At 40.9% G+C, this 20144-nt stretch overlaps 1 protein-coding gene across 1 annotated transcript in view; it reads left to right on the top strand.

Annotated features, from left to right (window-relative positions):
• tmem232 (transmembrane protein 232) overlaps positions 1 to 20144 on the top strand; it is a 78017-nt gene that overhangs the window by 2106 nt on the left and 55767 nt on the right. Inside the window, exons 2-3 of the mRNA XM_063069151.1 lie at positions 9215 to 9374; positions 10585 to 10696. Coding sequence (XP_062925221.1) covers positions 9238 to 9374; positions 10585 to 10696 — 249 coding nt within the window. The 5' untranslated portion in view covers positions 9215 to 9237. The remainder of the gene's footprint in view (positions 1 to 9214; positions 9375 to 10584; positions 10697 to 20144) is intronic.

Here is a 20144-nt window from a genome sequence, read left to right as displayed (position 1 = left end):
ACGTCTCTGTCTAAATGTGCAATGTGCAACTTATAGTAATTTATAATAAATAGTATGTACAACAGGACAGTCAAGATAACATAGAACTACAGTTGTATCAGTGTGAATTAATCAGTCTGATGGCCTGGTGGAAGAAACTGTACTGAAGCCTATTAGTCCTGCCTTTTATGCTGTGGTACCATTTCCCGGAGGGTAGCAGCTGGAACAATTTGTGGTTGGGGTGACTTGGGTCTCCAATGATCCTTCAGGTCCTTTTTACACACCTGTCTTTGTAAATGTCCTGAATATGGGAAGTTCACAACTACAGATGCGCTGGGCTGTTCACACCACTCTCTGCAGAGCCCTGCGATTGAAGGAAGTACAGTACAGTTTCCATACCGGGCAGTGATGCAGCCAGTCAGGATACTCTCACTTGTGCCCCTGTAGAAAGTTCTTAGGATTTGGGGGCCCATACCGAACTTCTTCAACTGTCTGAGGTGAAAAAGGCACTGTTGTGCCTTTTTCATCACATAGCTGGTGTATATAGACCATGTGAGATCCTCAGTGACGTTTAACCCAAAGAACTTAAAGCTCTTCACCCTCTCACCCCCAATCCATTGATGTCAGTAGGGGTTAGCCTGTCTCCACTCCTCCTGTAGTCCACAACCAGCTCCTTCGTTATTACGGCATTGGGGGAGAGGTTGTTTTCTTGACACCATTGTGTCAGTGTGATGACTTCTTCTCTGTCGGCTGCCTCATTATTATTTGAGATTAGGCAAATCAATGTAGTGTCATCAGCAAATTTAATTAGCATATTGGAGCTATGGGTGGTGACATAGTCATGGGTATATAGAGAATAAAGGAGGGGGCTTAGGGGACAGCCCTGAGGGCACCTGTTTTGAGGGTCAGAGGGGCAGAGATGAGGAAGCCCACTCTTAACACCTCCCAGCAATCTTTCAGGAAGTCCAGGATCCAGCTACACAAGGCAGGGTACACAAGGATCCAATTACATAAGAGAGCATAGGCGAAGAACATTTGTAAGAATTTAAAATAAAAGTGGGCAAGCAAGCATTCCCGAGCAAAACACAAAAAGTGTGAGAGGAACTCAGCCAATCAGATGTCATCTATGGAATTTCAGGCCAAGATCCTGCATCAGGACTAGAAAGGAAGGGGGGGAAAGATAGAATAAGAAGGTGAGCAGAAAGGAAGGCGTACAAACTGGTAGGTGATAGATGAAGCTAAAAGGTGATAGTTGAAGACAGTTTGGTGGAGGTGGGGGTTTGAAATAAGAAGTTGTGAGGTGATAAGTTGAAAAAGTCGGAATCTGATAGGAGGGGAGTGAATCTTGAGCAAAAGGGGAGGAGAATGGGAGGCGATAGGCAGGTGAGGAGAAAAAAGGGGTAAGAGGGGTGGCAGAATAGGGAGTGGTAAAGGAAAGAAGGGAAGGGCGATAAATTATTAGAAGTTGGAGAAATTGATGTTCATGCCATTAAATTGGAGGCTACCCAGACGGAATATGAGGTGTTGCTCCTCCAACCTGAGAGTGGCCTCACTGGGAAAGTAGAGGAGGCTATGAACTGATATTTCGTAATGGAAATGGGGAGTGGAATTAAAATGTTTAGCCACTGGGAAATCCTCCCTATTGGTTGTGTGGCTATACCTTGATGTTAAATGGATAGATTTGGAACAGATTTGGCAACTCAAAACATAGGATCTATGAGGTACCATGAGCTATTGCATTGGACACAATTGGTCAAGAATATCCCTCGCTTTATTATTAATAATCAATCCGGAGGACAAACACATCGTGAGGAATGTAGAAGGGCAAGCCAACAGCAGTGTCAAATGTAACTAAAGTGAAGTGCCAACCTGGCATTCAGGACCACATGCTAAACAATATGACAATAAACTGAACTTGAACTTGAAATGAAGTATTTAATAGACAAAGCTAAACAATCCCCTAAGTAATAAATACAACTGAACCTCAGCAGTGTGCCGCATTCAATTGTGAATGATAGTAGACAAACAACTTGGAAGAAAAAACTCCAAGATGAAATGCCAGAGTCCAGTGCATAATGCTAAATACAAACCTGAAATATTTCAACTACCTTTGGCCAGAAATGCTGAATGGATGATATGGCTTGGCTTCCCCCTGAGATCCCTGCAATCGTAGGAGCCAGGCAATTCACCATTCTGCATGGTATTAAGGAAAAGTGGCAGACCCTGAGTATAGTAAAGGTTATTGGGCTGGACAGTATCCTAATTGTGTTGAAGATTTGCACTCAGTAATTGTGCTTCTTGTTAATCTGTTCCAGTGTAGTTCTGGCACTCAAAACCCTTGGAAAATGTTCTGTTGGAAATTTCATCCATCAGAATGGCCATCAGAAATTGCAATTACTTTCTCTCTTTCTTAACCTCCAGGTATATTAAGGAACTACAGATCTAGAGAGAATGAGGAACAGTGGTTACTAATTATAAATAAAAAGTAATATTAGAGAATTTGGTGAAATTGAAAGCTGATAAATTGCAATGATGTGATAATCTACATCCCAGAGATTTAAAGGAAATGGTTTTGGAGTTAGTGGTCATTAAAAGCTAATATACAGGTGTAGCAGGTGAATAAAAGGCCAAAATGACTTCACAGGAATAAGGAAGTCTTTTTACAGTTGGTTTGCACTTGAGTGAAACTACACCTGGAGAAATAATTACAGGGCCCAAGGAGATGGCAAATGAACTAAATGAGTATTTTGCATAAGTCTTCATTATGGAAGACACTAGTAGTGTGCCAGATGTTAAACGGTGTGAGGGAAGAGAAGGGAGAAGGTTTTCAAAAAGCTGAAAGACCTAAGGGTGCGTAAGTCACCTGGACCAGATGAACTGCACCCTAGGTTCTGAAAGAAGTAACGGTAAAGATTGTGGAGGCATTAGTAATGATCTTTCAAAAATCATTGGACTCTGGTATTGTGCCAGAGGACTGGAAACTTGCAAATACCACTCCACTCTTTATGAAGAGGAAAGCAGCAGAAAGGAAAATATAGACCAGTTAGCCTGACCTCAGTGGTTGAGAAGATGTTGGAGTCAATTGTTAAGGATGAGGTTATGGAGTACTTGGTGACAAAGGGCAAGATAGGACAAAGTCAGCATAGTTTTCTTTTTAAATCTTTTTATTGAATAATTATACAAAAGGGTAAGCCATATAGGCACTAATACACTGTTAGAATATAATAAAATTACAGGAAATATTAATACAGAAAAAAAAGTGATACGAACAATGTAATTTAAACATAACATTACCTTAGTAACATAATAGTATACTAATTTATATATATATATATATCAATAGAGAAAAGGAAAAAAAAACCCAAAAAAACCCACCGTGCAACTAAACTAAAAGCAAAGCAAAGCAATGGGCTAACTTGGAACCAAATAGAGTTAAAGAACTTAAAATCAAGTCCTCAAACCCGACCTCGATTAAAAACAGTAAAAAAAAACAAGAAGGGTATATAAATATGGAGCAAAAAAGAGAAGAAAAAAAATTACATTAAATGAAAATATTGAATAAAAGATTTCCAGGTCTGTTCAAATTTAAGTGAGGAATCATAAAGATTGCTTCTAATTTTCTCCAAATTCAAGCATAGTATCGTCTGAGAAAACCAAAAAAAGGTGGTTGGAGCGTTAAGCTCTTTCCAATGTTGTAAGATACATCTTTTCACCATTAAAGTAAGAAATGCAATCATTCTACGGGCTGAAGGAGAAAGATTACTGGAAATTTTATGTAGTCCAAAGATAGCAGTAATAGGGTGAGGAGAGATATCTATATTCAATACCTTTGAGATAATATTAAAAATGTCTCTCCAAAAAGTTTCCAGAGTAGGACAAGACCAAAACATATGAGTTAAAGAGGCTATCTGCCCCTGACATCTATCACAAAAAGGATTAATATGAGAATAAAAGCGAGCTAATTTATCTTTGGACATATGTGCTCTATGAACAACTTTAAATTGAATTAGGGAATGGTTAGCACAGATAGAGGAAGTATTGACTAATTGTAAAATCTGCCCCCAGTCATCCACGGAAATGAAAGACCCCAATTCCTGTTCCCAATCTACCCTTATCAAATGGAGCTTTCCTAAGTTTCATAATAATATTATAAATCATAACCGATGCACCTTTCTGACATGGATTAAGGTTAATTATAGTATCTAAAATGTATGTAGGAGGAAGCACTGGAAAAGAAAAAAGTATAGTACTTAGGAAATTTCTAATTTGTAGTTATCTAAAAAAATGTAGTCTTGATAAATTATATTTATTAGATAATTGTTCAAAAGACATAAGGGAACTATCTAAAAATAAATCCAAAAACCGTGAAATACCCTTAGTCTTCCAAATTTGAAAAGCACGATCCGTAAAAGAGGGAGGAAAAAATATGTTACCTAAAATAGGAATCGCTAGCCCAAATTGGTTAAGATCGAAAAACTTTCTAAATTGGAACCAAATACGTAAGGTATGTTTAACTATCAGGTTAGATACCTGTTTAAGGCGTTTCAAATCAAAAGGAAGAGAGGAACCTAAAATAGAGCCAAGTGTATAGCCCTGAACAGATTGTAATTCCAATGCTACCCAATTAGGAATGGATAGTATATCCTGGTCAAGTAACCAAAATTTCATAAGTCGGATATTGATTGCCCAATAATAGAATCTAAGGTTAGGTAATGCTAAACCTCCATCTCTCTTAGCTTTCTGTAAATGTATTTTACCCAGTCTCGGGTTTTTATTTTGCCAAATAAATGAAGAAATTTTTGAGTCAATTTTATCAAAAAAAGATTTTGGAACAAAAATCGGTTATGCCTGAAATATATATAGAAATTTTGGCAGAAAAAACATCTTAACTGCATTAATACGACCAATCAAAGTTAAATATAAAGGAAACCATTTAGATGAAAGTTGAATAATATGGTCAATTAAGGGTAAAAAGTTAATCTTAAATAAATCTTTGTGTTTACAAGTAATTTTAATCCCAAGATATGAAAAATAATTATTAATCAATTTAAACGGAAAGTTATGATATAAGGGAAGTTGTTTATTAATTGGGAAAAGTTCACTCTTACTAAGATCTAATTTATAACCTGAAAAGAGACTAAATTGTGCTAATAACTCTAAAACAGCAGGGATGGATTTTTGAGGATTAGAAATATATAAAAGTAAGTCATCAGCATAGAGTGATATTTTATGGGACTTTAAGCCCCGAGTTATCCCAGTAATATTTGGAGATTCTCGAATGGCAATTGCAAGAGGTTCTAATGCAATATCAAATAATAAAGGACTAAGAGGACAACCTTGTCGAGTACCTCGAAAAAGAGGGAAAAAAGGTGAGCTTAGAGAGTTAGTACGGACCGAGGCAGCATGGATTTCTTAAGGGAAAATATTGCCTGATGAACCTGTTGAAATTGTTTGAGGAGGTTACACGTAGGGTAGATAAAGGAGATGCAGTGGATGTTGTATATTTAGACTTTCAGAAGGCCTTTGACAAGCCACACATGAGGCTGCTTACCAAGTTAAGAGCCCATGGTGTTACAGTGTTACGTAACCGGCAACAATGAATATCAATTGAGACAGGTTATATAAAAACAACAAAACATTTATTAAACACGGATAAACGATAAGGAAAAAACAAACAAAAACTTTAACCGGAAGTTAACCGTTATGCAGCCGTTCACCAAATCGTCACTCGGCACTGGTGTTTAAAGCATTAAATGCAAAAATAGTTCTTAAAGCGATACAGTCAGATAGAGTTCTTAAGGCGATAAATTCGGAAGTCCAACAGATTTATACATTCAATTGGGGAGAGACTTCTCTGGAGGAGGATTTCTTCATAGACGCAACTTTCCTGCTGGTTCTGTCCACAGGATTCATGATGCCGAAAATAACAGTTTAAAACAACTGACTTTAAATTCTTTTAGAGAGAGAGCAAACCTTCGCATGAACTGCTTGCTCTTTTTGGCAAGAGTTATCCTCGATGCAGGTCGCTACTCCTCCAACGAAGACTCAATAAGGTCAATCCTTTATTAAACTGCCAAATGATGCCGACTCCTCTCGATCCTTCGATCCTATACTTCGATAAATTCTTCACTCTCCCTTCTACTGTTGGAATTGAGTAAATCAACACATCTAGCAAAAATTTCCAGTCCAATAATATGGTATCTTGCAATAGAACACAATACTCAGTTTTAAAAATGAAACTGCGTCACAAAAACAAACGCAACAGAAACGAAGACACAGCACATTCTACCTGGAAATCTACAAACTAAAAACCAACTGTGTCACCTGGGTTGACCCTTATATACCCATGGTGCACCTGTCATCATGTGACCTCACATCAGCAGGAAAATCATATCAGGTGACCCCCAAAAGACCATTACATCATTCTCACAAAAAAGACAGATCTCCTTGAGTATGTAACAACAGAAAGTTACTGGCATGGTTAGAGGACTGGCTGATTGATAGGGGGCAGCGAATGGATATAAAAGGATCCTTTTCTGGTTGACTGCCAGTGACTAATAGTGTTCCGTAGGGGATGATGTTGGGACCGCTTCTTTTTACGCTGTATATCAGTGATTTAGGTGATGGAATAGAAGACTTTGTTGTGAAGTTTTGATGATAGATATGAAGGTTGGTGGCAGGGCAGGTAGTGTTGAGGAAACAGGTAGGCTGCAGACAGATTAGGAGAATGGGCAAGAGAGGGGCAAATGAAATACAATGTTGGAAAATGCATGGTCATGCACTTCAGTAGAGTATTTTCTAAACAGGGAGAAAATCCAAAAATCTGAGATGCAAAGGGACTTGAGCTTCCTTATGCAGAACATCCTAAAGGTTAAAGTCAGTGATGAGGAATGTTAGCATTCATTTCAAGAGGTATATAATACAAGAGCAGGCATGTGATGCTGAGGCTTTATAAAGTACTGGTGAAGCCTCACCTTGAGTATTGTGAATATGTTTGGGCTCCTCATCGAAGAAAAAATGTGCTGGCATTGGAGAGGGTTCTGAGGAGGTTCACGATGATGAGGAACGTTTGATGTCTCTCAGTCTGTACTTGCTGGAATTTAGAAGGATGGGAGGGATCTCATTGAAACCATTTGAATGTGTAAAAGGCTAGACAGAGTAGATGTGGAAGGGATTTTTCCCATGGTGGGGGAGTCTAGGTCAAGAGGGCACAGCCTCAGGATAGAGGGGCGTCCATATAAAACAGAGATACGGAGAAATTTCTTTAGCCAGAGGGTGGTGAATTTGTGGAGTTTGTTACCACAGGCAACTGTGGAGGCCAGGTCATTGGGTGTCTTTAAGTTAGAGCTTGATAGGTTTTTCATTGGACACAGCATCAAAGGTTATGGGGAGAAGGCCGGGGAGTGGGGCTGAGGAGGGGAAAAAAGGATCAGCCATGATTAAATGGTGGAACAGACTCGATGGGCCAAACGGCCTAATTTTGCTTCTATGTCATATGCTCTTATAGTATTGTGTACTATTTTGGTCTCTTACTTTACAAAGGATTCACATGCCATAGAGGGAGTATAGTAAAATTTCACCAATGTGATTGCAGGAATTGCAGCTTTGCAATCTGCCTAAGATTGAGAAGAGTGGGACTGTTCTTTCTAGAATTTAGCAGAGGAAATTTCATGCAATCCCGTTGGTAAAGGGTTTGACAGACTATTTACTGAAGGATGAAGGGATTTATAATTTATATAACTTATAAAATTATGAAAGGGATGGATAAGTTAGAGGCAGGAAAATTCTTTCCACTGGTAGGTGAGACTAGAACTAGAGGACATAGCCTCAAGATTTGGGGGAGCAGATTTAGGACGGAGATGAGGAGGCACTGCTTTTCCCAGAGAGTGGTGAATCTGTGGAATTCTCTGCCCAATGTAGCAGTGGAGGCTACCTCAGTAAATATATTTAAGGCAAGGTTGGATGGATTTTTCCATTGTAGGGGAATTAAGGGTTATGGGCAGGTAGGTGGAGATGAGTCCACAGCCAGATCAGCCATGATCCTATTGAATGGCGGAGCAGGCTTGACAGGCCTGATGGCCTACTCCTGCTCCTATTTCTTACGTTCTTATGAAAGATGTTTCCCTCACTGATAAGTATAGGACCAGAGGATGCAGTTTGAGAATAAGGGTAGGCCAAATAGGACTGAGATGAGGAAAGATTTCTTCACTCAGCAAGAAATTCTTAATCTCTGGAGGCTCAATTGTTTCATTGATTGATAACAAAGATTGATCGATTACTGGATATTAAGAAAATCAAGTAAAATGGTGATAGTATTGGAAAATGGTGCTGAGGTGCAAGATAACTATTATTTTGGTAAATAGCCTAGCAGGCTACAAGGGACAGCTTACCTACTCCTCCTGTTTATGTAGAGCCATAATGAACTGGCACTCTGTGGGCTGGGCACAAGCCAAGTCTTGCATTTGAAGTTTGCCAAACATTAGGAGCAAACCCTCCAGCAGATCAAGATGAAGAGGTAACTTAAGGACGTATGTTATTTACATCTCTCAGTCTTTGTTTTTATCCATTAGTGTACAGTATTCCTAACAACACTTCTAGATCCCTCTATTAACTGCTGCAGCCCTTGTACACAACTCACTGCACCAGTGATAATGTGATGAAGTCACAAAACCTCTGTGGGTAATTGTGGGTAGAAAACATGTCAGGTATACTGAAGATGTCTTCCCTCCTCTCCTCATGTTTTCCTTCACCTCCATGTCTACGATGACAAGAGGTTCTGTAAGGCTCTGACAGCTTTCCCAAAGCAGCAATGATGCAGCAGTCACAATCTCCATGGTAGCTGCTACCAGGAACTCAGCAATTAATTTTTTATATGGATGAATGATGGTGAAAGCTAGGAGTCTTCTAAAATAGTATGTCAGTTTTATGTTTTCTTTTTGCTGCCACTGCTGAAGGGTCTCTGGCCGAAACTTTAACTGTACTCTTTCCCATTGATGCTGCCTGGTCTGCTGATTTCCTCCATCATTTTGTGTGTGTTCCTTCATTGCTCTATTATTCTATGTTAGTCCACGGTAATTTACAGTAGATGGTAGTGGTTGCCTGCTTTTAGTCAGGAATTACAGTATAATTTCAAAAGCTTGAAATTAATCCATGCAATACAACTATGTTTGTAGTATTCCCTGCTGTACTTGTATAATTTTACTAATGTTCTGTTTTGCATTTATTGTGAACATAGATTGGACGTTTACATCTGTAAAGATGCCGATACTGAAGATACCCATTGTGCACAGATTTGGCATAATTTCCCAAAATGATCACCTACTGCTTGAGGCTAGACCTGCGAAAATGGCTCAAGAAACCTTGAAGTCTCGCTATTCAAAGGATGTCGCAAAAACGTTAAGTTGCACTTTAAGTGCTTATACTGCTATGTCAAATATGATTGCGAAATATATGACAATTCAGCACAAAATAAATGAAGCATATTTATTTATTATTGGTTTGCATTTCATGATGCACTTTTTGATTGTGTATCACAATTTTCTGTTCATCCTTAACAGAATACAGTGAGCATTTCAATTTAAAAAAAATTATACTGTAAATGCATAGTAACAGGTCCCTCCAGCTCAACCAGCCTACACTGCCTGATTACACTCATGTGACCAATTAACCAAGTAATCATAGGTCTTTTGAATGTGGATGGAAGCCGGAGTACCCGGAGGAAACCCACATGATCACGAGGAGAACAAACAAACTCCCCACAGTGAAAGAATTGAACTTGGGACACCGGTGCTCCAGTAGCATTATGCTAAACACTACACTATCATGCCACCTATTATTTCTCCAGTTGATGCCAATTATGATGTACTGAATACACACCGACATTTTATATACTGGTGGGGTTCCCTCTTGACTTATTAGATTTCTGTTTGTGTTGACACAGTTGTGAATTTCCACGGAGGTGGAACTGGTATTGCCCTATTGGAGAGAGTTTAATCTGGCATGATACTGGGATGGGAAACCTGGATAGAAAGGAGATAAGATAACCTAAAAATAGAAAATAAGGCTTCAGGTGAGGGTTATCTTGCTGGATTATGATAGAGGTAATGATGCATTGTGTATTGAGAAGGGACAGAGCAAACAAGGTCTGTCAACAAAAGATCAGAGTAAGGATAAGTGATAAGGTAAAATTAAAGTCCCTTTATCAGAATGCAACAGTCATTGCAACAAGATTGAATTAATGGCACAAACAGAAATAAAAACAGATGTTGACAGCCATTCAAAATACAAGACTGTCAAAGGGCATGGAGAGAGGGAAAATGGTTTTGAGGCCAGGATTGAATCAGCCATTATGTTAGTGAATTGTGGATGAGGATCGGGGGATAATTAGTTATTCTTTTCAGGCATATTAATGAAAACATAATAGACTTAGGAAAAAAAGATGCTGGAATTCTGAAATAAAGAATCAGAAAATGTTACGGATGCTCACTGGTCAATGGGTGTCTGTGGCAACAGAAACAGAGCTAATGTTTCAGGTCAGTGACTGCGCATTTATCAACTGCTCTTAATATTACGGTTTACAATATACTATTTTTTCATTTATTTCAGACCCCTCTTTGAAGTCACAGAACAATTTGTCCTTGAATTTAAGTCTGCAAAAATGCAAAAAGAAAAGGAACAACTGATTGACATGGCTAAAAAAATGCTCACCAGAAATAAGGTATTGGCTTCATAATCAAACATATGAAGAAAACAACATCAATTTGTTGGTATGTTAATTGTAAAAATTATTAACATAGCTGTATGGGTGGGATAACTCACATTTTATGTCTTGCCTGTTTTTTTCCCCCACTTTGTCAAACTAAAAATTACATTTCAAAAAGCATAAAACTTGTAAATAAATCTAAAGGAAAACTGCAAGAGCTGGAAATACAAAATAATAAAAAAAAACCCAGAAAATGCTAGAAAGAGCTGTCAGATCGGGCAGCATTTGTACAGAGAAATGAATATAATATTCCAGGTCCATGGTCTATCGCTGAACCAAGGAGGCTATTGAATTCTGCTTCTCTCTCCTCAGATGCTGCCTGACCTGCTCAGTCTTTCCAACGTTTTTGTATTTTAATTTACTGAGGTCCTATGTGGCACTATCTTAACTTCAAGTAATTCTTTATATGTCACATATTCCAAAACATTAAAAAAAACTACTTTAAAGGAGAAGACAGAGAGTCACTTTAAGTGAGGTATACGTATATCACTCGGTGGCGTGATGATATATGCCATTAACATACTTTGACAGATAACCTGAAATACATTATGTAAAAACAAAATTGCTTAATATGTTTACAATACTACTCAAATATTACTGAAATATTAAATACGCAACACTCCTCACTGCTTAGTGATAAATTCCAAATCAATAGAGAAAACATCTCAACTACATACACTGTATGCTATATAATGCAACTACTATACAAGCATCCACAGCATAGTAAATTTTAAATTGACCCATTCAGGCCGAAATTTCTCCTTTCTTTTTGTCCTTTCATTCATCTAAATGGGCTTTGGTCTTTGCATTTACTTTTACAAGCAGCTTTTTGTCTCTTATTTGTTCATGCAATAATTTTAATGCACACAGAGTAGATTCTGGTTTTACTCACAAAAACTGAATGCTTGCAACTTTCCTGATGCTCCTTGAACTCTCTACCAGCTCAAAACCAAACCGCATGTCACAAGTAACTGCCTGATGAAAATATCAGAAGCTTTCTCAGATATGTTGCCTACAAAAACTGTTGTAGTCAGTCCATTGCTTTTGTTACTTCTATGATTCCTCTGAGCAGCATGACCCTTCCTTGGTCCAATATGCTTTCCAACCAGAGGCACACAGGTTGGCACCAATACTTGTTTGCCCTCTGTTGAGCAATGGTTCATGATGTACAGCATGGAGACAGTTCTGACATCATCCAGTTCCTTTCTTAATTCACTTTTAGTTGACTCTATTACAGGGGATGTGGCATGCAAATAGTGGATGGATCTCCAAACAAGCTGTTGTTGTCTCAGTCAATCATGTCACCAGAATGCTGGCCTTTCTGGTTTTTACCACATACAAGCCCATTGTGGCTTGTTGGTTTTTGTATTTCATTCTTGTATTTAATTCCTGATTCCCACAGGAGTTATCTTTTCTCCAGTATAAGTTCTTAGTTGGATATCTGCAGGCTTCAGTTTAGTATCTTTGAAATGCCTCTCAAACTCATTTTGTGGAATGACTGAAACAGCTGAACCAGTATCCAATCCCATGTTAATTCATTTGCCATTCACTTCTGATATAAACCATATTGCTTGTCTATTGTTGGTTTTCGCAATGTAAATCTCAAGGCTACGCAGACCTGCATCACTGTTATCATTATCAGATTTTACATCAACAGAATGCAGATTAGTGCAACTTCTGTAACTTCAACTTGACTTTTTACTTTTTTTTCTCTTCCCTGTGCAGTGCATTTATTTTTGTCTGACTGGCATGTTCTTTGCATATGTCCTACTTTATTGCATTTTCTGCCCCAAGTTTTGCCTTTGAACCTGCATTAGTCTGGTGTATGTGAACCTCTGTCATAACAGTTACACAGTTTGTTTGGTCAGGCATGCTTCTGTTCAGATGTTGCAAATTTGTTCATGCTCTCTTTCATCGCTGACTGCTACCCAATTGTGCCTCTATCTGCTGTTCCTATTGATGCAGCAATTTCAACTGCTCTTTTAAGTGAAAGTTGTGCCTCAGTTAGGAGCCATTATTGAATTTTCTTGTAAGATTCCACAAATGAAAGATCTTTCGGTGCATCATTAAACCCATCTCTGAACTGACAATGCTCAGCCAATTTCTTCAATTAAGCCAGATACTCTGAAATATACACCCTTTTATTTGTTCCACTTATGAAACGTAAAGCGTTCTGCAATCAACATGGTTTTGGTTCTAAATGTTCCTGTGTTACCTTGGCAATATCAGCAAAACTTCTTTCAGCTGATTTGGTTAGAGCAGTCAAACATCTAAGCAAACTGTATTCCTTTAAATCCAATGCAGTCAGCAGAATTGGCACTGGTTCTTCAATGATTATTTCATGTGCTTCATAATACTATTCAATCCACTCAGTAACATGAGCCAGTTATCAACGGAACACATCTATCTTTCCAATGTAACCAGCTTTTTCTGCTATTTATTTGTTTATTATTATTATCACCTGGTGCTCACTGTTTATGAACCCATGAAATCGTCTTTTATCGGCCTTTTTTAAACAGGATCATCTTTTCTTTTGCGAAGAAAATATGCTGTTCCAAAGAAAAAAAAGTGCTGCACTTTTTTTAAACTTGACCATTTCTCGCTGCACTTTTTTAAAAACTTGAGTACCTCACAGCGCTTTTTTAAAACTTGAACATCTCGCTGTGCTTCAACAGGTTCATTTAAAACTTCCTCATCACCACTGTTATGTTTCGTAATTCCAGAACATAAAGACTAGTTTAAGTGAAAAGATGGAGAGTCTGAAATACAAATCCAACTTAGTTTTTTTACTTTAAGCACACATATCACATGATGGCGTGATGACATACGTCATTTATATACCTTGCAAGATAATCTGTACTGCATTATATAAACAACAAAGAATGCTTAATCAAACAATATTTTTAAAAGCCATGGGTAACAAAGGACATTAAGGACATAATAAACGCTAAAAAGAGGGCATTTAGAGATGGAAATAGGGAGGAGCTAAGGACAATACAGAGGGACCTGAAAGCCAGGATCAGGGAAGCTAAGGACAGGTACAGGAGGAAGCTTGAGTGGAAACTCCAGCAGAACAACATGAGAGAGGTCTGGAGTGGGATGAGGACCATCACTGGGTTCCGGCAAACTAGCAACAGAGGAGCTGAAGGCAGTGTGGACAGGGCCAACGAACTTAACCTGTTCTTTAACCTGCCCATCCCCCACATGAGTCATCTGTTGTCGGCCCCCAACCAACACATATTCCACTCTCCCCTCTTACTCCTCCTCACAGTCCCCCACCCTGCGCTCATGACTATACCCCTTCCCCACACGAAACCACCACGGTGGGCTTCACAGCTGAACAGGTGAGAAGACAGCTGAAGTGTCTCAACCCAAGCAAGGCTGCAGGACCGGATGGTGTCAGTACCAGGGTGCTCAAAGCCTGTGCCCTTCAGCTATGTGGAGTTCTTCGCCATGTCTTCAACCTGAGCCTGAGGCTCCAGAAGGTTCCTGTGCTGTGGAAGACGTTCTGCCTCGTCCCTGTGCCGAAGACACCGCGCCCCAGCGGCCTCATTGACTACAGACCAGTGGCATTGACCTCCCACATCATGAAGACCCTGGAGAGACTTGTTCTGGAGCTGCTCTGGCCTATGGTCAGGCCACACTTAGATCCCCTCCAGTTCGCCTACCAGCCCTGACTAAGAGTTGAGGATGCCATTGTCTACCTGCTGAACCGTGTCTACGCCCACTTGGACAAGCCAGCGAGCACTGTGAGGGTCATGTTTTTTGACTTCTCCAGTGCGTTCAACACCATCCGCCCTGCTCTGCTGGGGGAGAAGCTGACAGCGATGCAGGTGGATGCTCTCCTGGTGTCATGGATTATTGATTACCTGACTGGTAGACCACAGTACGTGTGCTTGCAACGCTGTGTGTCCGACAGAGTGATCAGCAGCACTGGGGCTCCACAGGGGACTGTCTTGTCTCCCTTTCTCTTCACCATTTACACCTCGGACTTCAACTACTGCACAGAGTCTTGTCATCTTCAGAAGTTTTCTGATGACTCTGCCATAGTTGGATGCATCGGCAAGGGAGACGAGGCTGAGTACAGGACTACGGTAGGAAACTTTGTCACATGGTGTGAGCAGAATTATCTGCAGCTTAATGTGAAAAAGACTAAGGAGCTGGTGGTAGACCTGAGGAGAGCTAAGGTACCGGTGACCCCTGCTTCCATCCAGGGGGTCAGTGTGGACATGGTGGAGGATTACAAATACCTGTGGATACGAATTGACAATAAACTGGACTGGTCAAAGAACACTGAGGCTGTCTACAAGAAGGGTCAGAGCCGTCTCTATTTCCTGAGGAGACTGAGGTCCTTTAACATCTGCCGGACGATGCTGAGGATGTTGTACGAGTCCGTGGTGGCCAGTGCGATCATGTTTGCTGTTGTGTGCTGGGGCAACAGGCTGAGGGTAGCAGACACCAATGGAATCAACAAACTCATTCGTAAGGCCAGTGATGTTGTGGGGATGGAACTGGACTCTCTGACGGTGGTGTCTGAAAAGAGGATGCTGTCCAAGTTGCATGCCATCTTGGACAATGTCTCCCATCCACTACATAATGTACTGGTTGGGCATAGAAGTACATTCAGCCAGAGACTCATTCCACCAAGATGCAACACGGAGCGTCATAGGAAGTCATTCCTGCCTGTGGCCGTCAAACTTTACAACTCCTCCCTTGGAGGGTCAGACACCCTGAGCCAATAGGCTGGTCCTGGACTTATTTCCTGGCATAATTTACATATTACTATTTAACTATTTATGGTTTTATTACTATTTAATTATTTATGGTGCAACTGTAACGAAAACCAATTTCCCCTGGGATCAATGAAGTATGATTATGACTATGACTATGACTAAAAGATTCAAAGCACATTCATACCAAAGAATGTATAAATTATACACCTTGAAATTTTTCTGCTTATAGGCAACTGCAAAGCAGGAAACTCGAATAACCCAATTAAAATAAAAAGACTAAAAATCACCATGGAGAGAAAGAGAGGAAAAAACACATTGTGCAAACAATCGAAGCAAGCCGATAGCATTCCAAACCGGAATGAGTACCTAATCTGCTCCTAGAGCAGCCCAAACCTTGCTCCCCAGTTTTCACACCAGCAGGGCAGGAACCATTTCAGTACACAGCCTCAGCACTACAGAGATAAGAATGAACATTGACAGGAAAGCGTGTGAAAATCAGCCCCACTCTCACCTCCGTACTCAACACTCGGGCTACCAGTCTATCTGCACCAATATTTAAATTGTCCAAGCACCAGGTGGTGTCACATTCTAGGACCCAAATCCAGGCATCTCGATATGGCTGGGCCACCCAGCACAAAGCTATTGTTGATCTCACCAAATTGGCCTGGCGCTTGGTACAATCCAGCCTCACACCCGGTGAGGTGAATGGGCATCACAACTCTTCTAAATCTCTTCTCCAAATCACTCACTCCATCTCCAGTAGCTATACGAACTCTGTCTGTGTCCCTGGTGGCTCGAACATTAATATATTGCACCTCAGAATGCCCCAGCAAGCCAGCTCATCCCTTGAATCAGCCTCACCTCTGCCTGCCTTCTCACTATCTGTGGTGATAGTTCACTCCAATTTGCTTCATAAAAGATGTTATAAGTGATGTCCTTAGTCAATTTTCACATCCTCAGTAGCGTCATCTTAACAATATTACAATATTACACAAATATTACTGAAATACTCAATACACACATACACGTATTTGCCTATGGGACAGAAATGCACCCTTACCCATGGACCTCACTGAGCTGCCAGTATTTGCTTAGGAAAATACTTTCACTGTCTGGGCTGGACTGGAGGCTTGCTATATTCTGCACGGCTTTGCTTTGCATTACAGCAACACAGAGAACGTGCAGAGCAATCAGCATCCGAAGATCATTGCCAAAACAATATTGAAAAGGGTAATTAATAATACTGTTTACACCAAGATTTCCTTTGCTATTCAGTTGATCTCCTTAGTGCTCTAGTTTCTTAACTATGAATCATTTGAAGACTAGTAATTATTTGGAAGAATATGCATCCTTGCTTCTGGATTGCCCTGTGCACTGGCATCCATAGCTTTACTGAGGAACATATAAGTGCTGGTTAGTTTTTTTTAAATTTGCAAGTATTTGAAAGAATAAATGGATCTGAGTTTATTGCCCATCTCAGATGACTGCCTAGAGATTGTATTGCTGCTGAATAGGAGTTCTAAACCTGTTAATGCGTGCACATTCACCTTAGTACAACCTAGACATGAGAATTTGATCACGTCTTTGTGCAAATGCATAGACAAGTTTTGAGTGCCTTAAATGGTTACTTCCAGAGGTCCCGAAAATTCAGCATGCTTATCAACACATTCCTTTACCAATTGACATCATCCCTCCATCTCTCAAAAGCAGTCTGCCCGTTAAGCTGCAACCCCTTTGGAAATGACCTGTTGAAACGCTTGAGAGAAGCATTGAAAAGGAGGAAGCATGATCTCCATTTCTCAGAGAGCAACCTGTTGCTGTCAGGGACCAAGATGCTGTGGGACTTCACTGTATATAGTGTTACAGGCCTGGATATTCTGCAAGCACTCTTATTATTTGGCTCATTATGTGTTGTCAGCTGTCATCTGGGAGAACTCCATTGGAACTAAGGCTTGTGGAAGGGCTGATCTCTCAGGAGGAGAGCACCTCTTCTTCAGTACTGCTTCTTCGGAAAAGCCCTCATTGCAGGAAGCTACCCTGGACCTCTGGCTCCAGTTTCACCATTCTCCCCTCCTCTTTACACTGGTTATCTTCCGGATGCAGGGTTTTAGCTCAAAGCATTGATAATTCCTCTCCCTCTATAGGTGCTACTTAACCCATTAAGTGCTTCCAGCAGATTGTTTGTAACCTCATTGGTCTGAGATACTGCATTCTCTGCCCACCTCCCAATAACATTCTTCACCATTCTGTTGTGATTCCATAAGAATCATTGCAGTCGTATTCTGTCGTACTTACAGGGACACGCAGGAATCAGAAGCCGAGAAAGTTGTGGGCTGCTTGTGGGTGGGGTGTTGGTGGTTGAGGTGGGATAGAGTAGCCTTTATCTCCCTGGATCCATCCTCCCAGGAAGGTTAGCAGCAAAAATGTGGCAGGCAGCTTGGATTATGTAACAATGCAAATTCCTTGGAGAGTTTATAATCTATTTTGAGTTGTGTGTTCAGGGAGTGATCAAAGTTGTGATTCGTGAGGAGATCTTTATGTTGAAGCAGAGCTTGAAACGCTGCACTCACACTTCCTTTGGAAGCCCACAACACTTGCAAATTGGCATGTTCACTCAGCAGCAATCTCTCTGCTGAAAGGTGAGTTGTCACAGTGTGAGGTGACAAATGACTGAAGACAGGTGCGGAGGAACGACAAACTCCCATGTTGAGACAGAAGCAAGAGTTTATTAATCGGAACACCAGCTGAACTTCGGTGCCTTGACTGAGCGACGCTGAGAGACGAGTCACTCTCGAAACACACACAAGGACCCCGCAATAAGTGCGAATTGGGATTCTGCTTTAAACTATCACAGTAGGCTGAAAAACTCTTGCCAGTCAAAATAAATTTGACAAGATTAAGCAGAAAGCACAAGGGCTTAAGAACTCTTGATTAGACAACAATTAACAAATGCAGGTGGATGGCAGGCAGGGCTCATGATGTTAGTGACTTAAATCCTTTTCCCAGAATAAAGAGTATCAGTGATCTCCCTGATGCTGTGAGGCACAGTCTGTGAACTGTGGCATAGATCAACCAACGTCAGTTGGAATGATCTGGAGGCTGCTGAGCTCAGAGTCACTGTCATCTTAACTCTATAGGTAAAGCATTCCATTGCTTGGCCCTTGCTCACCCTGCAGCTGGTCACAGCCACGGCTGCCCTAGCAAACCTTAACCTCCAGATACATGGGTCTTTGTAGGGTTGGAGACTTTCCCTGAACGGCCTTAGAGGCTAGGGTTTGCAAACACATTCCTTTATTCTTTAGTCCTGACGAAGGGTCTCGGCCTGAAATGTCGACTGCACCTCTTCCTATAGATGCTGCTTGGCCTGCTGCGTTCACCAGCAACTGTGATGTATGTTGCTTGAATTTCCAGCATCTGCAGAATTCCTGTTGTTTGCGTTTAAATTCACTACTGCGAAGCCTCTTCCGGTGATGCCTACACCGAAGAAGTTTAGATCCTCTCTTCGACGGGAGTTCAGTGAAACCATCTCTCACTGCTCCCCATCTGTAATTTCTTCGGCTCTTCAACTTTTCGACCACAGTTAGTCCTGACGAAGGGTCTCGGCCTGAAACGTCGACTGCACCTCTTCCTATAGATGCTGCTTGGCCTGCTGCGTTCACCAGCAACTTTGATGTATGTTGCTTGAATTTCCAGCATCTGCAGAATTCCTGTTGTTTTCCTTTATTCTTTGTCTCCTTCCCATCCCCCCAAGATCACATGCATGTTTCCCCTGTCCTTAATGTCTCTGCTACCGCTCCAACTCATTCAGTAATGCAGTGGGATGACCTGGGGGGCACAGATGATAAATGAGTAAAGTGTAGAGACCCACTATAACTTGATAACAGATATAATAGGAGCCTCCTGAGTTGACAGGGAGCCACAGGTGTTCTACAACAGGCTGCAGGAGTAAATCAGATGGAGTGTGACTCACACTCTACCTCAGGCCAATGCCAAGCGGGCTTTAGATGATCTGAGCAATGGGATCAACATGCACGAAACAGCGCACCATTGTTTTGGGAGATTTTAACCAGGCCAGTCTGAAAAAAATCACTAAACAATTACCATCAACAGATCACTTGCAATACCAGAGGAAACAACACACAGGACCATTGTTACACCACCAACAAGAATGCCTACCTTGCTATTCCACACCCTCACTTCAGGAAGTCTGATAACCTGGCTGTTCTTCTACTCCCTGAATATAGACAGAGACTGAATATTGCAGCACCAGTGGTGAGGACCAAGAAGGTGTGGACAAGGGAAGCACAGGAGCACTTACAGGACTGTTTTGAATTGGTGGTCTAGATTGTATTCTTCGAATCTGGATGAGTATGCTGCAGTTGTTACCGACTTCATTAAAACCTGTGTGGGTGAGTGTGTGCCCACAAAGACTTACTGTACATTCCCAAATCAAAAGCCATGCATGAACCAGGAAGTATTTCGTCTGCTGAAGGCTAGATCTGTGTGTGGCATTCAGGGCTGGTGACCCAGGTCTGTACCAGAAAGCCAGGTATGACTCGCTGAGGGCTATTTCAAGGGTGAAGGGACAATTTCAAATGAGGTTGGAGGCAACATTGGATGTACGACAACTCTGGCAGGGTTTGCAGGACATTACTTCCTACAAAGCAAAA

The sequence above is a fragment of the Mobula hypostoma genome, chromosome 16 (assembly GCF_963921235.1).
Source record: "Mobula hypostoma chromosome 16, sMobHyp1.1, whole genome shotgun sequence".
Classification (NCBI taxonomy): domain Eukaryota; kingdom Metazoa; phylum Chordata; class Chondrichthyes; order Myliobatiformes; family Myliobatidae; genus Mobula; species Mobula hypostoma.
The sequence above is the reverse complement of the archived record's forward strand: the minus strand, read 5'-3'. Positions and strand labels throughout refer to the sequence as shown.